Raw genomic sequence first — 20,853 nt, 5'->3', positions numbered from 1 at the left:
TTTGCCAAGATGCCCATTCGCATTACTAATTGCGTTTATAAATAGCCACAGGCCAATAGTACAACAACTATTACTTACTTTACTCTTAGAGGTTCTATTATCAGTTTATTTAGTACAAATTATACGATATATTAAGCTTGTAACTAAGAATTTATCTATCTATACTCTAATGCGCATGCTTATTTTCGTTTCCAGGTGATTTTATATGAGAGCCTAGTATACCAAATTCTCTCACCAAGCTCAGTCGAAATCTTTAGACAGTGAAGGATAACCGTCGCAGCACACCATGCTGACAATTATATTTGTCGACAAAGGATCCAACCCCCAGGCCCGAAGCTTCATCCCAAACGGCTTCTCAAGCTCTCGATTCTCCCACTCCGCATTGCCCCACAACAGATGTGTGATTTTCGTGGGCTCAAGGTGTGGGATATCGAACTTGACGGGCACAATGCGAGTTTTCTCGCCTAGATTGACGACGCTCAGTATCAAAGTCCTGTTGAACACCCAGTATGAGATATCCAAGTCCTTATACTTTGGCATTTTAAACATCGTAGGCCTCGTCTTGGAGAGGATCTCTTTCACGATGCCATTGTTCATGACATCTGCAAATTTATCGTGGAGGGCAGCGATTTCATCATCTACGGGCCAGGCCCAGGGAAGGATTCCCTTTGCGCCATGGTTAAGGGCGAGGGCGCTCATGGCAATGACTTCGTCGGCGCTGGGACTGATGGGCAAGTGGTTCTTGCCGCCGGGGCCGGTTTGCAAGCTTTGCATCTTGGGTTTGGGCCAGTGATTCAACCACCTCTCGTACTGCACCATTTTATCAAGCCGAGCCGGTACATCTGTCACGTTGCCTTTACAGTTGTCACAGCCACAGTTGCCATAGGTTGTATTGCAATTTGTGTGCCATTTGGAGGCGGATATGCTGGCTCCGATTGGATGAGCATCTGCCACGATGATGTCGGCCGCTTTAGTATACTCTTCAAAATAGTAGTTGTCGCAGCTGAGGCTGGCAGCGATCGGATGGTAGGGGTCTATCTTTTTGATAAGACTGCTTGCTTTCCACATGGGAACGTGAGTTGCTGAATGGCCATCTGGCTGATCAAAGGTCCAGTATGCGTAAAGGCCATCTGAATCCTTGATGGCTTCGACTTGCCCCCTCACTGCGCTGTGATTCTTGTATGATTGACGCAGATCGTACATGTATCTCATATCAAGAGAGTCCAGAGTATCGTAGACATCCAACGAGGTCTCTGACGCGGGCATCATTGGCACCATTGAGTTCAGTTTCCGGCTCTGATACGCCTTGATTTTTGCAGTGGAATTTGCTTCATCGCATAGAAATCCTTCACAGGGGGCGTAGAATCCATATGGAAAGAAAGGCTCGAATTTACTCCCCGGTGTGCTATTGCGAAAGAGTAAACCACCACTGAGATTGTCAATCTTGGTAACGGTGCCTTTTGCTTTGCTTGGCAGGACGTATATCTCGCTCTTGACACTGAAGTTGTGCTCGCTGAGCCAGCTGGGCGAGCCGTGCTTGTTTTTCAAACTTGGCGTGGCATGGAAAGTCACCTCATAGGGATCAAAACTAGGCTTGAATTTCCCAAGATCGAATTTGAACCGGTATATAGGACGGTCAGCCGTGGCTTTCTTATGCACCCTACGACTCGACTTGAGCATATTGCGAACAAGAACTTCGCCGGTGGCCGTATTCGTGATTGTGAAATTAACGTCTGGCGGCCAGTAATCATCCTCCTCCATCCATGGCCATGAAAAACCATGATAACGTGAAGCTTCGGCATGGACAAAGAATTCGCCTTCGGATTCATCGGCGAGGAAGATGTTGTATCGGGGCTTGAACCGGAGATTCAGAGTCAAATTCTTTTGCTTGGGTGGCTCAATAAGCTGGCCGCCAGGGTTGAAGTCAGGATACCTATCATCATTTAGATATGACCATAGACGAGAGTTAAAAAGGATACGAGTCATGTTGATGAGAATACGATAAAGAACGGAGAGAGAGAGACAATAGCGTATCAGAGGGGTGATTTACTGTGGCATGTATGCTTTTCCGCACCACCGAGGCCAGTCGATATGCTCACCGGTTTGTGCTGAGCAGCGCGAAAAGAATAGCATGAATATTGCTATTGCCCACATTTTGAATGACGAAATCTTGAGAAAAATGGAAAAGAATGAAAAGAATTTCTTTTGTGACTCGAGCTGCCCTACTCCAAGTCTTCCAGTCGCGAAGCCCTCGGATATCTGTATTCACCTACTATCCTTGTGTATATTCTTACGGCTTAGGTATACCACACCTACAATCGTTAAAAAATCTCCCAAATTCAAAGGCCATCCCCATCAAATTGCCGCACCAACAAAATTTGCCCAACTTAGTAGTAATGATGTAGGAGGCTGCTCTGAAAACTCAACTTTTAACAACTATTTTACTATTCTATTAATAACTCAAGCCATGACAAAGCCCCATCGTATGAAAGATACATGTATTTATAGTATATACTTCAAAAGCTTGAGCCCCATATATACGTCCCATCTGTACGAAACTGACCAAGACGAGAAAAGAATCGAGTCAGCTGCTCGAGGAGACTTTCTGCGTATACTTACCCAACGCTATCGGAACAAAATTACGGTGTATATGGGTATATAGGGACTATGAGGGCCTAATTTGGCTCAACATTTAACTTGAACTTACGGATCGACCCGACAACTATCTACCACAAACAAAGCCACTGTTAAGCCAGCAAAACTTTCCAGAATTTACCAGAGAATTATCTATTTACACTTTTATACGCGTCAGTAAGAGTTGGAAAAGAGTTTTCAACATTACTCTGTATTTAACCGAGAATTTCTCCCAGGCGTCGTAATTTCGTCGTAATCCTTTTCTTGTTGGGGTCTTGTGGGTTATAAAGAGTGGTCTTCTTCATCTCCCAGTTCTGTCTTGCTTCTCCGTGAAAGATAATTTTTGTGATTTGCTGGATCTTTTGACTTGTCAATTCATCCCACTCGCATAATTCTTCCATCAAGACATAATCCTTCACCATGCATTTTTCGTTCTTCCCCTTGGTGGTACTCCTTGCTCTGTTATGCAAGTCATATGCACAGCCATACATGGGGCCAGCCTCATTTGCGTGGCCACTACCAAGAGAGTGGAACCGCACATCCGACAATGTCCCTCCTTGTGGATCTGCAAGTGTAGGACCTCGGAGCTTGTTCCCATTGCGTATGTCCTTTTCTCTTTGCTACGACTACTCAACCTCATAGTCTCATGGTTTTATATTAACCGGTAGCAGACAGAGGGTATGTGGCCTTAGTCTCACAGTACAAGACGCGCAATCTTGAAATGAAAGTCTCATACATGCTGGGTATGTATTTGAACCGCCATTTGGAATCTGCTTCCAAGCCTCATTGGCACGTTTCTTTGTGCTAAACGGACATGATATGAAAAGACCCCAAATCGGTTGCCGACTTTGAGCCTCTTATAGAGAGGCGTTTCAGTGAATACGGTGTTGGCTATGCCTGTGTAAAAGTCCCCGACGCCCCTTATGACACGCAGCCTGGAACCAATGCCACGTTCCAGCTGCGATACGCCTCCGACTACGACTCCCCCTCGCACCGGTCCTTCTTCGTCTGCGCAGACATCACTTACGTGGAGCCAAATGACGTTGACTATGTCTTCCCGTGCGTCAACACCACAGATCTGGAACTTGAACCCCAGCTGCCCAAGAAGAAGAAGCCGGAGGAGCCAAAGCCCCCCACCGAGGAGGAGTGGTCTCCAGTCGAGAAAAAAAAATTTGTCTTTGAACACTGGCACAAGTTACTGATTGGTATTGGAGGTGGCTTTGTCGTTTCGGGGATAGCTCTATTAATTCATTTATGTCGGAAACGTCGTGCGCGGGCAACGGAAGCGGTGGTTCCCTGCAGATGGGTGCCGGGGAGTCATGGAATACCAGACGTAGTGGCTATAACGGACTTCTTTTGGGGAAGGCCCACCAGGAGAGATCCGTGATAAGACTGATGCAAAATGGGCTTCAAATTTTGAAAAGTAGCCCCATCTCAGCTTATATTAGCCAACTCGAATGGCTAGCCCAACAATACGGCGATGACAAAGTCCTCCAAAACATCGTCCCTGGAATCCTCTCCAAGCCATCACCAGACGGATATCGTTGGTTCCAATCCTTGACGGATGAAACCCGATACCGTCTGACATATGGCTGGCAAGCCTGGGAGAAAGCCTTCCAACAACGATTCCAACGTGACAGAGGAGCTATCCTGTTGGATACAGACGCACTTCAGCACTCCTTGGCGGCAGAAAAACCCCTGACCTTACAGGAATATACCGACAGGAAGCTGAGGAGTTCAACTTGCAGACCCGGACATCTGACTGTCTATCCAAGTACATGTCTCCAAGTGTCATAATTGTGGGCTTCGATGGTCGAAAAGCAAGAAATGTTACTCTACCATAACAGAGATACGAGAACTTGTCTACACCATGCTAGCTTTCATATAAATGTCTTGATAGAGATATCATAGAGCCGTCATAATTGTTGTCAAATCTAAAGTGATGAAGGCAGTTTCACAATCAATTTGCCAGCATATGCGTTAAACTTTGGGAATTTTTGCTTTTATTTGGTTGCAATTTAGTCTCTCATAACGCATCATATCATTCCCATCGTTATCTCGATGATCTAGCTTCAAATATAAAAGATAACGTAAGTAGTAAGCAGCTTTTGTAAAACAACAAAAGACGGCAGGAAAAAAAGCATTAAAAAGACAGAAAAAAACAGGCATGCTCCCTTATGAACTCTATAAAACTTTGCGGTACCCTCTTGTCCGATATCTCATCCAAATCGTTCCAAACTGCTTTGTCGTAAGATGTACCAGGTCTTTGCGGCTGTGTTCCCCTTTTTTGTAGCCGTGCCATCTTTAGAAAACATCATTATCCTAAATATCATGTGTTTCTTGTCCAACCTTGTGTGTGCATTCGCGTGATGCTGGTTTAGAAAATAAAAGAAAAAAAAAAAAAGTTGAAAAAACGAGAGATTGTTATGAGTCCTGCTCTATACGGTGGGTCATCTCCCTGTGTCGAGTCTCAGGAGCCACCAGTGATTTTTCCCACTCGTCCATCAGATTGTTGGCTGTCCTCTTAAGGTTGCTCGGGGATAAATGATGAACCACGCTAGGAAATAGGTCCTCCAGCGCTGGAGATAGAAGCGATTTATCGGATTTCCTCGCCCTAAAGTTATTTGGCAAATCAGCCATTTATCCTTGTACAATATTGTGAAATCAAAACAGGAAAGATATTATCCTTACGGCTTGGCATCTTCCTCATCCTCTTTTTCCGGAATGTCATCAATGCCACTGCTATTAACGGTAGAACCACTCCAGCGGGCAGACTTGGTGGAGACGGGGGAATCCCAGTTGGACCAATCAGTATCGTCAACAGAGTCGAAACCAAGCGGTGTCCAGGAGAATTGCTTCCCTCTCCCAGTCTTTGGCTTCAGCTCGGGAGTTCGGTTAGCTTGGGATGAGGTCGACGTGGCCGTACTGGAACCTTCATTACTGCTGGTCCTAGTGTGGGTGTTATCATGGTTCGGCTTACTCGTCGTTTCTTGCTCACGAGCATTGGCGATGGAGGTCGACAAGGGTCGCTGCAACTGGCCGTTCACTGGTTCATCTCCAACGGTAATCTGACGAATATCCTCTACGAAGGCGCGGAATCCTAGCTTAAAGTCTTCGACGATGGAAGGGACGCCGACAACGGATGCGACGCTTTGCTGGGACGGTGGTTGCCAGGACGAACGTTTCGATGGTTGCCAGGATGAACGCTTCGATAGGGTGGGATTGGTGAGCTGGGCCGTTCTCTGTTCCACCGACGGGAGGGGGATCGGGTCTGCCTGTGTGACTTCATTGAGAGAGAATACGTTGTCCGTCCGAACTGGGGAAAGAAGAGATAGCGTGCGGGCGTGGCCGCCGCGCATCACCTTGCGGCGGGACTGTGCGGGAGTGGTTTGACCATGAAGGATTTGCTTCCGGCGATCCAGTTCCACGCTGCGTCGTGACGCCACCAAGGCATCATCGTCAATACTGGCCTGAGAGTTTCCAAAGAGCTCAGCTCTCTGGCTATCACTCCTCTTGCGGTAGACTTCCTCTGAAGCCCACTGCTTCTTCAGCTTTGCCAGCTCAATTTCGGCCTGTGCAAGTTCCTCCTTCAACTCCAAGACTCTCCGCTCCTGCGCAGCAATTGCTATTATGAATTCGTTTGCATTGGAGGGAGAAGTCGCGACACTGGCCGGAGTCTCCAATGGCGTTTGAGGAACAGACGAGACCAAAGCTGACGCAGTCATTATGGCGGGTGAGTCGGCTAGCCTGGGGCCATCTCCAAGCTGCAGGGCAACGGGAAGAGTGAGGGAAAGGCGGTTCTTGTGGCGAGAGACGGAAGGGGATGCACGAGAGCGGCCTCGGGTGAAGGAGTCGCTGCGAGGAAGAGGCGGTGGAAGCATCGCATCGGTGGTGTCAATGGTGGACGTACTGGACGCACTGTGCGATCGTGAGATTCCAGGGGAGGATGAGGAGGATGAAGCGAACGTGGTGGTTCTGGCACGTGTAGCCGTAGCCGATTCTGTGACAGGGCTGCGGTCCACCGCAGACGAGCGGAGGCGAATTTCTTGCTGTTGCGAGGCCATGTCTAGATATTTCGGGAGATTGATGCGTGCTCGTAGCGACAATGATGATACTTCTTGTAGAGAGTGGCTGCCATCAACTGGACGGCGTTTTTGAGGGGGTAAATGAGTGGATGGGCCCTGGAGGCGCCGTAAGAGAACGAAGACGACCGCTACTCGGACAAGGAGCGCTGTGTGGTTGTCCTGGTCTATGTTCTGATATTCATCGAAGAGAGGGTGCGTGCTGCGGTCGTCGATGCAAATTCCAAACTGCAGGCCACTCATGGGGCAGCCGGCGCTCATAAGGAGAAGCAAAATCGGTCGCTCCCGCGGCTCATAATAGCACCGGCTGCGGAGCCCTTTCCAGGTTGGTCCAGTCCTTGAACTTGAACTGAGGCCTGTGGGTGCCGTTTCGTTTCAGCGCAGGGCACTTATTGGACGAGAGGCCGGGGTCGCCTCAACTGGTGCCCAAACGACGACCGGGGGTTGATTTTCGTCAACAAAGCGCAGTGATTATCTGGGGCTAGGCCGCTGGCTTAGTCTGGTACAAGAGTAAACAAAGGCGGTGGGTGGCGGCTGTGGGTAGTTTTGATAGGTAAGAGATGCTGGCGGATGAGAGAAGAGGAGGCGAAACGAAACGAAACGACAAAAACCGCTTTTTCTGGTGATGCGAAAGAGGTGAGGGGGTTCTTGAGTTTGAGCCTTTTCCTTGCAGTCGACGTTGAGGTCCGCCTCGTCTCCTCCTCTTCTCGCGCAGGAGGGGAATGTCTCGGTCAGCAGGCGAGCGATCCAAGCAAGGCGAGGCGATTTGGTGGTGAGCGCTGTACTTCGCAGTACCTATGGCAACCCCTGCTGTATCGTGCGTTATCCCGGAGTGGTACTTGTGCGAGCGTGCTAGCTTGGAGTCTTCTCGGCTGGTATAACGAGGTTGAATGCGGGATCACTTGTACAAGCGTCGAATATGCGCTCTTCGGCGCGGCGGCTATGTAGTTATAGCAAGTTCATCGGCACTGCCTCGTACGACGTCAGTCAGACATTCGCATTGGGCTCCCTTGCGGACAAGTCAACTGACTTGCACGCTGGAACCCGAAGCCGCCAAACCCGCCAAACCGCAGCACATCTTCAGTGGATCGCTTGGTTGTCTCTCAGGGGCTGGCGGAGAGAGCGAGTGGGGGTACGGCCTAGCGCATTTATGCTCAATTGAACGCTGGTGACTGGAGCTTACAGGCGGTGCCCAGCCCAGCGACAGCCCAGCGACAGCTGATGGAAGATGGAGGGGAGGGCAGGCAAGCAGGCTAACGTCAGTAGTACGAGTACAAGGGATTACGTACCGATGTTAAGTGCCATTAGGCTCATGGTACGTGCTCCCATCGTCACGCCTCGTACAAATACTCGCACCTAAAAATACCTACTCGCCCGCCCTTGCTTTGCTGGGACTCAACTGTACTCGTAATTATACGGCAGCGTAGGCTCAGGATTACTGCTTGAACCTCACGACTCCCCAAATTTCCGCGCAATACGGCGGCACCTGGTCAAGCGGCGCTGCCGTGTTTCGCATGATTTCTTCCTTGCGTCGTCCTGCAATAACAACAAGCATGATTGATTTTACTGCAGCTGTTGTATTTTTGTTGAGTTTGTGACTGGTATCTTTCTGACTAACATCTTGCGCTGTCATCAACAAAGTTTCTTTTCTTCTCCACAACCTGCTGCCTTCTAAAGGGTTGCAGCCCATTTCACGTGCGGCGGCCCGTAGAGCGTTCATGTGACTTCCCGTCCATCTCGCGTCGCGTGCCCAGTTGACCCTTGTATCTTGCGATGTGAGTGGGGATGTCCACACGCATTTGCTTCTCGGCAGCTTCTGGTCCTATCGTGCTGCCACAAGCGCTTCCTTTCATATGCAAGCCATGATCACGGGCATCTCTTCTCTCTTGTTTCGGGCGGTTTAAGCTTTGAGCTGGAGGGATTGTCTCACAGCCTCGCCGATCTAGCCTCGCGATACTGTGGGGACCTTGGGCTATATTTGACTGACGGGTCATACGAAATAGAATGCCGAGCGAAGATGCCCTTGCCATTCTCCCTAGTCTGTGACTTGCTGGAAGAATCTTATGCTCTTGCCAAGGCTCGCAAGCCGTTTAACCAGGCCTTTGTGGCTTGGTGTGCTCGCCATCACAGTCGTATAAATGCGCCTGACACAAACCTTGCAGCCTTGTTATCTACTCTGTTGCCCGAAAAGAGAACAGACAGGGTATATTGTATCCAGGCAAACGGCCTTGAGGGCATCGTCGGGCGTGCTTTAATGCTTGGCTCTTCTCGTATCAAGGAACTCGCCATTTATAAACAGCCCGGCCTTGGATTGGATCTTGCTGATTGCGTAGAGCGTATCCTGAATGTCACTGTAAGCTACAACTAAACTGACTTTATTAGAGAAGTGGGATCTGATCCATCTCTAGCCCAACCCGACTTTACCAGAAACGCTTAGGGTTACTGTTGAGGATATTGACGAAGCCTTGCAATCTGTTGCAGCCAAAGTGAAATGGAGCTCGCCAGCTATAAGGACCCCGGACGCTAGTTTTTCCAAATTACCTGCTCGCAGTGTCCTAGAGCCGATTTATAGACGGCTCTCCGCGAGAGATGCTAAGTGGTTCACGAGACTTATTCTGAAAGACTTTCAGCCCCTGGTGTTTGACGCATTCCAAGTGTATCGTTCGTGCGATCCTATTTTACCATCAATCTTGCAAATCCGGGAAGACTTTACCATTGCTATCGAAACTATACAAAAGCTTAGGAAAGATAGGAAATCTTTAGATCCGGGAACATCATACATTGATCGAGAATGCTTGGCACTGATCAAGCCACAGCTTTCAACCAAAGTGGGAAGGCAGCAGTGGTTTAAAGCTCGCAGCATAAAACACTGCATTGACATGTGTACAGGCTTGATGAGTGTTGAGGCCAAAGTGGATGGAGAATACTGCCAGATCCATGTTGATGTCAGCAAAGGCAGGCGTGGTGTTCAAATCTTTTCCAAGAGTGGGAAAGATAGCACCGAAGACAGAAAGCGTCTAATTGGGTAATTATATGCCATCAATTCGTTCTGTTAAAATGCAAAAAAACTTACTGGGTATATAGAATTATCACAGATTCCTTAGGGATAGGCAAGGTTGGGTGCAGCATCAAGACAGAGTGCATCTTGGAAGGGGAATTGGTAGTATATAGCGAGTTGGTAAGTTGCCATTATTTATCGCGAGATATCACATTTTATTAACTGGACTCACCACTGTAGGAAAAGAAGATCCTCCCTTTTCATCATATTCGAAAACATGTCGCTCGTCGTGGCCGGTTCATGAATACAGAAGAGGACATCCCGTAAGTCCCATCTTAAGGGTGCTGTGGACTGCAAATTTACTAATATGCCCAGGCCGAGACCCCATGAACACCTAATGATAGTTTATTATGACATCTTGCTTCTTGATGGTCGATCCTTACTCGATATTCGGCACTCGGAACGATTTAAACTGCTTGAGGGAGTAGTTCGTTGTGATAGGGGGCAAGCTGAACTCGTACAAAGGCAGATAATCAACACCAATCACCCAATGGCGGCTTTGACATTACGGAACGCATTCGCGAAAGTTATCACAGACAGAAGCGAAGGTTTAGTGCTAAAAGCAGACCAGCCATATTTTAACTTCGACTTCGGTAGCGACAAACGGCCATTTACAAATCACTGCATCAAGCTCAAAAAAGACTACATCGGCCGCTTTGGCGAGGTTGGTGACTTTGCTGTGGTTGGAGCTGGCTTTAGTGCGGCCAAGGCAAGATCATACAATATTGACAATCTCAAATGGACTCATTTTTATATGGGTTGTCTTGATAACAGGGAGGAAGTCAAGCGGTGCAATGCTACTCCCGAATTTACTGTTATAAATGTTGTTGAGCTTAATGAAGCTATGCTCAAGACATTTATGTCATGTACAAATCCAAAGCCAGTCCCAGTGGAAGGCAATGTTGAGACCAAATTGATACATGCTACCGGGCTACAGACAATACCCATGACTGTAGCATTTACCGATCCTCCTGTTTTCGACCTGAGATGCTTTAGTTTTGACAAAGCAGGCAACACAGATTGGTGGAGTTTGCGATTTCCATCTGTTGCAAAGATTCACTTTGACCGGGATTATTCCGATGTACTCTCTTTCGATGAGGTACAAAAGATTGCAGAGGCCGCCACTGCTGCTCCTGAGTTGGAAGATAGCCAGGAGAATCTCGCATGGATCGCGAAACTAGAGCAAGCCGACCCAAGAGGGCTAGCCGTGGATGCTGCTACACAGCTGACGGCAACAACTATGCCAACACCATCGCCGAGACGGGCTTCTCATAATTCATCAGGCTCGCTACCTCTCATCAGGCAGGTTGGTGAAGGCTCCCTGGAGCGATCAGTTGAACTCCTAGGCACCCCAGCGCCAGAGTCTCAGAAATTTGCTGCAACACAACCGCCTCCTCCTATGAGCCGTTCGAAAAACTCTCTCTTCCCCAGTGACAAGAGAAAACGTGTTACATCTCCACCGATCTTCTTCTCTCCGTCGAAAAAGCATCGTAAGGTTTCTATGGATGAGACTCCACAAAGAGAAATTTCGAGCCACGGGCCTCAGTCTGAATCACCAACTCGGCTTGTATTGGGAGAGATAAATGTTAACTCAGTGCAACGAACTCGCGTATCGGCATCCCCTTCCACCGACTGCCCGCATAAAAGTCAAAACCAAAACTTATCCATTCACTCTTTGGATAATCTGGGGAAAGATCAAAGTGATAATAAGCAGGAAAGCGATGCTGATAAATCTACCGAGTCTTTGTCTTCTTTGCCTCCGCTACATGATAGCGCTATCGTAATACCAGATGGCGAGGATGAGGGCGACGAAACCGACGACAATTTGACTATCTCATCTTCACCTCTGGCGACGAGAGATGATGAACGAAAAGATGACAAAGGATATCTAAATCAAGATATTGAAGAAGCTGAGATTAGCTGTCAATATGCTGGATCTAAATGCCAGCTAGCTAATCGACTCATTTTACTACCATCATATCTCTCGGATATCGAAGAGCTCAACCCCTTATTTCGAGCCCACGGAATATCAAACGCCGTCAGTGACGCTGAAGCTTGGGCCAAGGAGAATGCAGCGAATGTTTCTCTATTGCCAGATGAACAAACAGGGCCTAATAAGATTCTGTTCGTCGACTCGGTAGGGAAAGAGTCTGATACAAAGGCCTTGCTCTCCAAGCTGGAAGATATTCGTGAAAATATTCCAGAAGAACAGCGAGAGTGGATAAGTATTTTTGATTGGAGAGTTTTGAATCATCTCACTATTTACGAAGACGAAGAGAATACGAAAAAGTATTATGATGGGTTTCATGATCCGTGGCGGCGTTGGTACTGTGGGTTGGTCTAAGTATATGATTACCTGGCATAGGAAAGCAGGTCTTTTCTCCCCCTTCCTTATTTTTTTTTCTAGACGTACAATCGATGGGAATACATGTAAATGGCATTAATGATTAATGAAAGATATTAGAATTTTGTATACCCAGAAGCTATCAATGATTAGATATAAGTTTCATGGCTTCTCATCATACAGAGTCCCATAGCTAGCCTTTAGTCTCATAAAGAGATGCTCATTTGCCGTCATGACCTTTCTCTCAGCATACGGGTTCTGATTGGGGTTGCTCTCATCTGGCACGAAATTCTTCACCCTATCGCTCGGCACAGGCTCCAAGGGTACTGTTCCTTTAGGGTGACAGAAGAAGGCAATCGAATATCGCGGCGAGGAGCTCGTTTCGCCTTCCACTCTGCTCGCCTGATCATTAGATGGGAAAACCACCCGGTGGACGGTACTTCTGAATAGGCCGTTGGTCCAGTAAGAGAGCAAATCTCCAATGTTAATCAGAATAGGAGGGCTGACATCGTTCTCCGAACCAGGCGGGCAGACGGGCACAGGAGCCCAAGTGCCGTCTTTCTTCTGAAGTTCCAAGCCGGCTTGGCCTTTTAGACGGAAGAGCAGCGTGATGGAGCCGTAATCTGAATGTGCGCCGGCGCGGATGTCATCGCTGGAGGGAGACGTCTGATCAGGGGGTGGGTAGCGAAGAAGGCGCAAGATGGAAGCAGATTCGCCGTTGGTGCCGTGGGCTGAGGAGAAGAAGTCGCTAACCTGGTTGATGGTTTAGTCCAAATGATTGAATAAATTTCATATAAAAGGAGGGCCACTCACTCCGAGACCTATTCCGAGGAGATGCAACAATTTCTTACAGAGATTATGGCAGGAGTCTGCAAATGCATTGATCTGAGGCTCGTCGCCAGCAATGGTGGGAGGAAGAGGCTGTTGGGCCTTTCCATCGACGAATTCGCCAAAGTTGAAAGCTCTTTATTGAGGTGAGTAAGTTTGATATGGCATGTTTCTAAAAAGGTGAACCTTACTCTTTGAAGTCTCCAACCTAAAAAGTGTGTTAGCCGCCTGCAGCAGATGGGTCGTATCTTGGAAGGTGTACTTTTTGGTTCTTGGGATCCAGAGTCTCCGAGTGCATGCCAGACCAGCCGCGGTTATTTGTATTGATGGTGCAGGCCTGCTTTTCCCCTACAGGGGCATCGAATAGCTTCTTGGACTATATAAAGAGTTACAGTGTTAATGAAAAGAGTATGTTTGTGAAAACTTTATTTTGAGAGCCTTACCAGGGCAAAGGCCCCATCGATGCTGCTACTGGAGATGTCTCTTCCGAGATTTTTGATGTAAATGAAGCCATGCTCCTGGGCGGCGTCGACTAATTGCTGGGCTACGACATCCTGGTCCCCTGATATGTCGATAATGGGGATATTTGCTGTAGCAGTCATAGTGAGATGATGGCCTAGATTTTTTCTCTTTTCCTTGAACAAAACAAGAGCTGCTTATCCGATGACGGCACTATGAAGAGGGGAGAAGGAGATGATGGAGAGAGACAAGATACGCCTATTGTTTGTCATACGATGTACAAGTAGTTTTAGGCAAGTTTTACAATCCGATATGGATCTCCAAGATAGCCCTAGGCGCTATTACTGGCGACGCTCCGGGATCGCTGCGATAACCGCAATAGGTAGGCAGGCATTGGGACACCCCGCCATCAAAGCTTATGCTCTCGGCCTGCGAGGTTCTATGGCGGGGTTGATGGCAGCTTGGGAGCTTCCCCGCTACTAGGCCTGGGCGGTTAAGGCACAGGGAAGACGAGTGGCATAGAATTTATGACACATCTAATGAAGGCCCCGGCGTTTAAAAGATGTAGCACATAAGAGATAGTGTATATCCATTGGTTATAATTAATATTTATTTTATTATCAAAAAAAATATCAGTCAAGTAAAGTCATAGTGTTTCTCAACAGGCTGTATACAGAGCTTAGTACCTCTAGAGACCGAGGCTTCAGCTCCCTTCTCGTCCCCAACAAGCCACACGCATAGCCACACCCAGGCCTCGTCCGCCACACCCCATCGGGAATAGATCCCAGCGTTTCCAACGTCCCTGGATTAGCCAGAGTAAACCTCCCTCTGCCGTGTGCGCTTACCTTTGCATCTCCACCGTGCAGCGACCACTCTGGAACTGTCTATACCTTATTGACTCGCCTCGTCCTTTTTTTTTTGTCCCTCCACAACGACAGCTCTGCTTCCCTCTCGCAGGGCCGACTCTCGATCAACGCTTTTCTCGGACGCGGCTGCTGGGGAAGTTGTCAGTTTGTTTGTCACAGGAAAGCGTGCTTTGGCCCAGCCTTGGCGCAGCCTTTCATCCTCCAGCCTTTGTTTGCTGTCCTCCAACGAGCCTTCTTTGGCCGTACCTTTTCCTCCCTCTCCGGCTTGCATTGTGGCACATGCACTAGGAAACTCTCAAAGAAGCTTTCATTCTTCGAACCGACACCTTGCCGAACTCTCGATCCTATAAAGTCGACGACACATCCGACCAATTACACCCGCTCCTTGCTGTCTCGTTTCCGCTTCTTCTTTTTGGTAGCCGGTGATTCTCAGCCTTGTCTTCAATCAGCCCACCCACCACCTCGCCGCTCCGAGTCGCATACCGAACCCGATAACCGTAAAGCTGCTTGATCTGAGGAGGATTTATTCGAGATGCCTTGTAAGTCTTTTCTTGACTTCTGCAGGGCCAGCGCCGAGCTCGGCGAAACGCATGTGGTCTTGCTCGTGACTATACTTGCGCTACTTGTGGCGGGCACGATCTGGATCCCGCGACTCTTCGGATCGTCGCTGTGGGCCTCTATGGGATATTACAGCAACATTCAAGTGCCTACCTTGCTTTTTCATGCTGCGTGGCGGCTCAATTGGCAGATTGGGCCAGCACTATGAGCTGCAGTGTTCTCTCAGGAAGTTGCCACACCAGGGATATCGTGTCCATGCCCCATGCTCCCAACAATTTCGCTCCAAATATATCTCGACTATAGAAAGAAACGCACGCTAATTTCTATCATAGTCCTTGTGGAGGATTCCTGGATCAATGGCCAGGCCAGGTATGCCGACTCTATTTCACTAGCAAATGGGAATTCTGTGCTAATGTCCCAGTAATAGCACCTACAACATTTCCGAGCTTGAAGACTGCTCCATTGCTATCGATGCTTCTTACTACCTGAGTCTCCTCCTGGATACCGATCCTTCTCATGAGCCTTTGCTTCCTGCACTCGGAGGCTTGACGGGCATCCATATTCATATCCGGCAAAATCTTGACCTCTGGGATAAGCATCGGATTACCCCCTTTTTCATCTTTGATGGCCAATCCTTAATTGGACAAGATGAGATCACTCTAAAGCGTGGACGTGCTGCGAATCAGAAGACGGATCAGGCATGGGAGCTGTACTCGCAGACTGAGGCCGAGCAGGCTGTTGCTGCCTTTGGAGCCAACCCAGGTATACCTCTTTTTTTTGAGCCAGCACAGAAATAGACATACTGACTGAATCGTGGGAAAAGGCGCCTTTCGTCTTCAGAATCTATATCCTCTCTTCCAAAGCATTTTGAAAGAAAGAGGGCTGCACTTTTTGGTGCCTCCCTACAACGCTTGTGCTCAGGTTCGTTGCGCACCCATCTTCCTTTCTTTATAACACAAGCAGCCAAGTCTAACGCTAAAAAGCTTGCCTATTTTGATATGATCGACTCGGATCAATGCGCCGGCGTCATGGGTTCTCAGGAGCTACTTCTATACCCTATTCAAGACTCAATCATTCGAAACTTTGACTGGAATGCCGGAACTGTGACCGCAATCTCAAAGAAGAGGGTTATGCGTGCTCTCGGAGTCAATGAATCCATGTTCATCGATGCCATGCTTATGACAGGGACCTCGTTTCTCCCTACATTCCCGCCACTGCAAGACACATCCATCTACCCGGCCCCTTTTACCATTGCGGAGGCAGTTAACATCCTGCGGACCTCAGATAAGGCTGTGGTCAGCGCTTGCGCCTCATTTAACGACATCTTGCAAGCAAAGGATCCCAACTGGCTGGACAAGTACCGCAAAGCCAGAATGGCAGTCCACCACTTTATCTATATTTCTGAGAGTGGTGAGGTCACAGTTCACGACTTTGACAGGCTCACACAAGACAACCATGAATACCTCGGCCTCCAGATGCCCGCAGAGCTATTTCACTATCTCAACACGGGCCTTATCGGTGCTCGTATCTTGAACGGAATAACACACGGGCAGATCCTTGTCTTACCGACTCTGGATGGTACTGCTTCTGATGAGTACAAGAAGCTCGTCACCAGTCAAATCCTTCCGATCAAAGAGCAAGCCCTTGGTCTCATCATTCCCCGAGTTCACAGGGGAATTGGCCACAAGGACATCACAATGAAAGTTTGGTTCGATCCGAACTACTCGTACACTTTCAACCATCGCTCTACTCAACCACCCCCCTCACAACGGGTAGGAACCTGGGATGTCAAGGAGAAAGACTTACGTCACTTCTACCCAGCAGATTTTGCCGGCCCGGTGTACTTGGAGGTGCTTGCACTTGCAAACCAAGACTTTGTCGAGAAGACAATTTCCAGGGAAAAGCCCATCCGCGGCATCGACAGCACTGATATGGTGGTATCGGTCGCCATCTGGCGCTTCCTCCATCTCAGGGGCTATGTGGACGATTCACACAAGTTGACGAATTGGGGTAATGCCCTAGCGACTACGCTCATTGCCATCAAGGACGCAACGGAGGACGGTCCTGATGTACCAGGTATCGACGAGGCTGCTCTATTGGCATTCGAACTATTGCGATTTGGACTTCTGAGCGGCAAATATGTTGAAGGCGCACCTGGTATGCCCCGCAAGGGAACTGATGATGAAAAGTCGAGCGTGATTCTTATTAGTCAATGTGCTTCACTGTTGAAGTTGAGACACCAAGTGTTTGGATACACCGGACCCTTGAACAAGAGCTTATTGGGATTCCGCGGGCTATCTACGACGGTTCGCGAAACTGACAGAGACTTGATCGAAGCAATTGTGGCGTCCATGTTCATGTATGGCCAGTGTAAGCGCGATAGGGCTGATCAGCTCGAAATCAGTCAGAAGTATGTCAATCCCCTTGCTGCCTTTCAATATAATTTGTATTTGAAATCTCGATTGCTAACTTTTTCTAGGCTTCCTTTCTCACAAGAGCCTCATATTGGACTTGGTATTGCCACTTTGACCTTCTTTGACGAAGATGAACCCTCAGACGATAAGGAGGCCCGAGCTGCTCGACTAGACGCATTCCCTGATACATTCGTGCCATTATCAGAGGCGCTCCCAGAAGATTTCCGCATCGCCATTGACTTCGTTAGCGCTCTTAACCAGGGTGTGCAGACGCTGGATGCAGCCTCATTACCACCAAATGAGAAATCTGCCTGGACGAAGGCTCAAGACTACATCAATGCCAGGCCCTTTTGATACGCCACATTAAATGCTTAATAAAACAAGCATAACAAACAAATTTAGCAAGATAAATAAGCAAGAAAAGTCCGCATCGTCATGGATAGCCTCTTTAGATACCACCCTGTACTGCGTTGACATTTCTATAATATTCCACAGAGGGTTTACACCATAGAGTAAGAGGTATTCTTTGGGGGGGAGTCGGCGGAGAGAAGGAATCAATTACTATTTTTGACTCTCACAATTTATGTTAGATCTCATCTGATGAGGAGATTTGTGTCTATAAAAAAGAATACTGGGAAGCCAAGCATTCAAAAAAAGGGTATTTTACTCGTGGCTGATGAGTATAATATTATGGGCTGGGGAAGAGGGGGGCGTAATCAGCTGTCGGAGGAAGTGAGAAGGTCCTCGGTGAGCGAAAGCTTCCAGAGGCAGTGCATAGCAAACAAACTTAGCAAGATCTCAAGAAGTTTGCGTTTCAGGTGGCCTTTTTTTATGGCAGTATTAATGTGATCCAAAAGAAGTATTGTAGGATGCAGAAGGCTCTTTTACATAGGATGTAAAGGGTAAGTATATATCCTGGCGGTGATTTGATGGCCCTAAGATTGAAAGAAGCGTACTATCTGGCCATATCGCCTGCCTACTAAATGAGACTGACAGTGGGAAAGCATACAAAGGACAAGGGCCTGTTATTGGCTCGCCGTAGTAGACAAGCCTTTTTGGTGGAGCAGGGATTGTCATGTTGCGTATGGAGGCGCTACTTGCGTGCGTTGCCACGGATGTTTCATCTCAAGGTTATCCGAGAGGCACCCCCTGGCTCCTGAGATGACAGGTGAGATGAGATCTGTGTGAATGTCTTGGTGCTAGTTAGGCTGCTAAGGAGTGTTTGAGATTGAGGTATGATAATATCAATCTATGTATGCGCTTACTTTTGGAGGAACAAATGCATATGATTGAAAGAATGCAAAATAAGTCAAAAGAAGATGCCGCGTATCAAAACTTGGGTATCAATATATTCCTTTATTTTTTTTGGTGTATAATTTACACACATGTCTGGCTATATCAGCGATATACTATGTGGGAAAAGATGAAATGAAGAGAAAAGTAAAGTGTTGTATAAATTAAAAATAAATTTGACTCGAAATTCTTTTCCTAATTTTGTCCCCTAAAACCCCGGACTCTTTGTCCTCATCGCCTCTATGACACCGTAATGGCAATAGGACCAGCAACAGTAATATCGTCTGTCAGAGCACCTGTCAAAGGAGCCGAGCTAGACAGCGAGAGATAAGTGATGCCGGCAACTCCCTCGGGAACCGTGCAGCCATCGGCTTCGGTGAAGGGAGTAAACATGGTGCCGCCAACAACGCCACCAGAGGTAAAGGCGCAGAACTTGCCGCCGGCAGAAGCAGAGGATTGGAGCTTCAGAACTGAGTTGACGGTCGTGGTCTCGGTGGGGCTTGCCAAGCTGAGAGTAGGGAAAGCAGTGAGCTTGAGGTTAGAGCCAGTTGGGCAAGATGCGATGAATGGGGCAGCGAGAGAAAAGACTGCCTTTGGGCCGAGAGGGGCATCAAAAGCTTGCGGCACGGCCTCCTGGTTGCTAAAGACGCGGATGGAGCTCTGGTGACGAGACTCAATGGTGAGAATCGAGCCAGCAACACCAAGAAGAGCCGGGGATGCCAGCAAGGGGGCAGCGCCAAGGTAGGCTGAGATACCGACGTTCTCAAGAATGGCGGCAGTTGCGACCATGCCGGCGGCGTCAGTGAAGCCAAAGTTGTAAGTGCAAGGCGCGACGGGCTGGATGCCGGACTGCGCGAGCGCAGACTGGAGAACAATAACGTGCTGAGACTCGGTGAAGCCAATCTGCGTCAGATCCTTGATTTGAGTATCGCTGAGGCCGAGAGCAGTGAAATCAGAGGCAGGAAATTTGGCGAAGCCCTGTTGATAGAAAGCATTTTCGAGGTTCTCCAAGGTCAAGGCGCTACGAAAAAGTGTCAGTAATTTTGCCCATCTTCAGACGTCTCATTACTAGTATCGAAACTTACAATTGCAGAATATCAAAGTCATTGAGTCCAAGAGCCTGGGCAGCAGCATTTTGCCTCTTGGCAACATCGTGATACTGCAATTGGCGGGCAGTCAACCTGGGCATCGAGGGAAGTGCGGCAGCAGTAGCAGCCAGCAGAGAGATTGCGGCGGTTCTGAGAGAAGGCATCTTGATAATATTTTCTTGTCGAATTTTTTTCTTTTGCGTCTCTTTCGTTTTTTATTTGTTCTCGACAGGGGGGTTAATCGTCAAAGTATGGTCCAGCCGTGCAGTTATGCGGTAAGAATAAACGTAAGGAAAATAGGTGAAAGATCGAGTCAAGAGAGTAGAATAGAATATTAACGAAGGGTATACCAGCAAAAGCAGGCCAGCGCTTTTTGACAACCCAAGTAAGATAAAAGAAAGGAATGAGAGACGGATCGGAGCGAAACGATGAAGATCAAGAGAAAAGAAAGAAGTATCCAAAGAGCGCGCCAACAGACTTATATCCAGATCCAGCTGGTTGATTATTTTTTGGAGGTCGCCAGCTAATTACCCAGTCGGGTGTAAGAGAGGATAATAAGCCCAAGGGGCCACCGCAACGTGGAACAAACCGCCTTGGCGGCTCCATGGGGATCCGTTTCTAGGCCTCAGTTTCTCTGAAAACCCCAAATGGACGGATCCGAGCCTCAAGCTCTGCCCCTAGGCCCCGAGAACGAGTCCGGAACCTCTCACAAGCGAAGCTACCCCCAGCTGCCCCCAGCTATTCCAGCAGGACCCCGGCTCATTTAGCTCCCTTTGAGCAGCGCCCAGTCCATGGTCCGAAACAAACATGATACATGCGCAAAATCAGTGACCCGGAGGCAATCTCTTCCGCCAGAAGAGGGGCCAAATGCGACCGGGCTGGCTTTTAACTTTAATTGTTTCCTTCTTTTTCATTTCCTCTTTTGCTGGACAAGCTCGCTCCGTATTTCGTTGAGGGGAGGACGGACCGGTTTGTGCGCGCCTGGTATTATCGTTAGCGCGTGCGTCATCACAACGGAGAGAGAGCTCATGTCGCACGATGAAGCAGCGGCATGCAAAAGCGCCCACACCAAGCGCAAGCTTCGTTATCGTGACTTTTTGGGCGTCTATGGATGTTGGAACATCACAATTTGATTTTAGCTAGCGCTCTTCTCTGATAGATATTACTTGCAACACCTCAGTCATCTAGCACGTGAGTTGACGCGGTGAGTTTATATAGAGAAGGTACGG

General features: G+C 48.3%; 6 protein-coding genes across 6 annotated transcripts; 2 read left to right on the top strand and 4 right to left on the bottom strand.

Annotated features, from left to right (window-relative positions):
- Positions 1-2: 2 nt before the first annotated feature.
- Positions 3-2,154, bottom strand: GGI43DRAFT_433427 (uncharacterized protein; the record flags this gene model as incomplete). Its single annotated transcript, XM_083209746.1, has 2 exons — positions 3-1,933; positions 2,051-2,154. The coding sequence occupies 2 exons, from the start codon at positions 2,152-2,154 to the stop codon at positions 241-243; spliced, it is 1,797 nt and encodes a 598-aa protein (XP_083061544.1). The 3' UTR covers positions 3-240.
- Positions 2,155-2,536: 382 nt separating this feature from the next.
- GGI43DRAFT_433424 (copper acquisition factor BIM1-like domain-containing protein) lies at positions 2,537-4,431 on the top strand (the record flags this gene model as incomplete). The annotated part of the gene is made up of 4 exons (XM_083209745.1): positions 2,537-3,235; positions 3,306-3,377; positions 3,462-3,839; positions 4,100-4,431. The coding sequence occupies exons 1-4, from the start codon at positions 3,055-3,057 to the stop codon at positions 4,429-4,431; spliced, it is 963 nt and encodes a 320-aa protein (XP_083061543.1). The 5' UTR covers positions 2,537-3,054.
- Positions 4,432-5,058: 627 nt separating this feature from the next.
- On the bottom strand, positions 5,059-6,959 carry GGI43DRAFT_382674 (uncharacterized protein; the record flags this gene model as incomplete). The annotated part of the gene is made up of 2 exons (XM_083203270.1): positions 5,059-5,248; positions 5,326-6,959. The coding sequence occupies 2 exons, from the start codon at positions 6,957-6,959 to the stop codon at positions 5,059-5,061; spliced, it is 1,824 nt and encodes a 607-aa protein (XP_083061542.1).
- A 1,554-nt stretch (positions 6,960-8,513) lies between these two features.
- GGI43DRAFT_341752 (uncharacterized protein) lies at positions 8,514-12,226 on the top strand. Its single transcript, XM_083202136.1, has 5 exons — positions 8,514-9,069; positions 9,125-9,741; positions 9,801-9,894; positions 9,955-10,037; positions 10,090-12,226. Exons 1-5 carry the CDS (start codon positions 8,734-8,736, stop codon positions 12,116-12,118), a joined length of 3,159 nt encoding a protein of 1,052 aa, XP_083061541.1. The 5' UTR covers positions 8,514-8,733; the 3' UTR covers positions 12,119-12,226.
- Positions 12,200-13,723, bottom strand: GGI43DRAFT_341734 (isopenicillin N synthase family dioxygenase). Its single transcript, XM_083202135.1, has 5 exons — positions 13,390-13,723; positions 13,209-13,322; positions 13,138-13,154; positions 12,932-13,082; positions 12,200-12,871 (listed from the first exon to the last, which is right to left on the bottom strand). The coding sequence occupies exons 1-5, from the start codon at positions 13,546-13,548 to the stop codon at positions 12,281-12,283; spliced, it is 1,032 nt and encodes a 343-aa protein (XP_083061540.1). The 5' UTR covers positions 13,549-13,723; the 3' UTR covers positions 12,200-12,280.
- A 4,711-nt stretch (positions 13,724-18,434) lies between these two features.
- Positions 18,435-20,366, bottom strand: GGI43DRAFT_341419 (ferritin-like domain-containing protein). The gene is made up of 2 exons (XM_083202131.1): positions 19,622-20,366; positions 18,435-19,557 (listed from the first exon to the last, which is right to left on the bottom strand). Exons 1-2 carry the CDS (start codon positions 19,786-19,788, stop codon positions 18,777-18,779), a joined length of 948 nt encoding a protein of 315 aa, XP_083061539.1. The 5' UTR covers positions 19,789-20,366; the 3' UTR covers positions 18,435-18,776.
- Between the last annotated feature and the right edge of the window lie 487 nt (positions 20,367-20,853).

Source organism: Trichoderma evansii, assembly GCF_050947405.1.
Source record: "Trichoderma evansii strain SZMC 28006 chromosome Unknown GGI43scaffold_7, whole genome shotgun sequence".
NCBI lineage: Eukaryota > Fungi > Ascomycota > Sordariomycetes > Hypocreales > Hypocreaceae > Trichoderma > Trichoderma evansii.
Note: the sequence above shows the minus strand (reverse complement) of the source record. Positions and strands in the feature narration are given on the sequence as shown.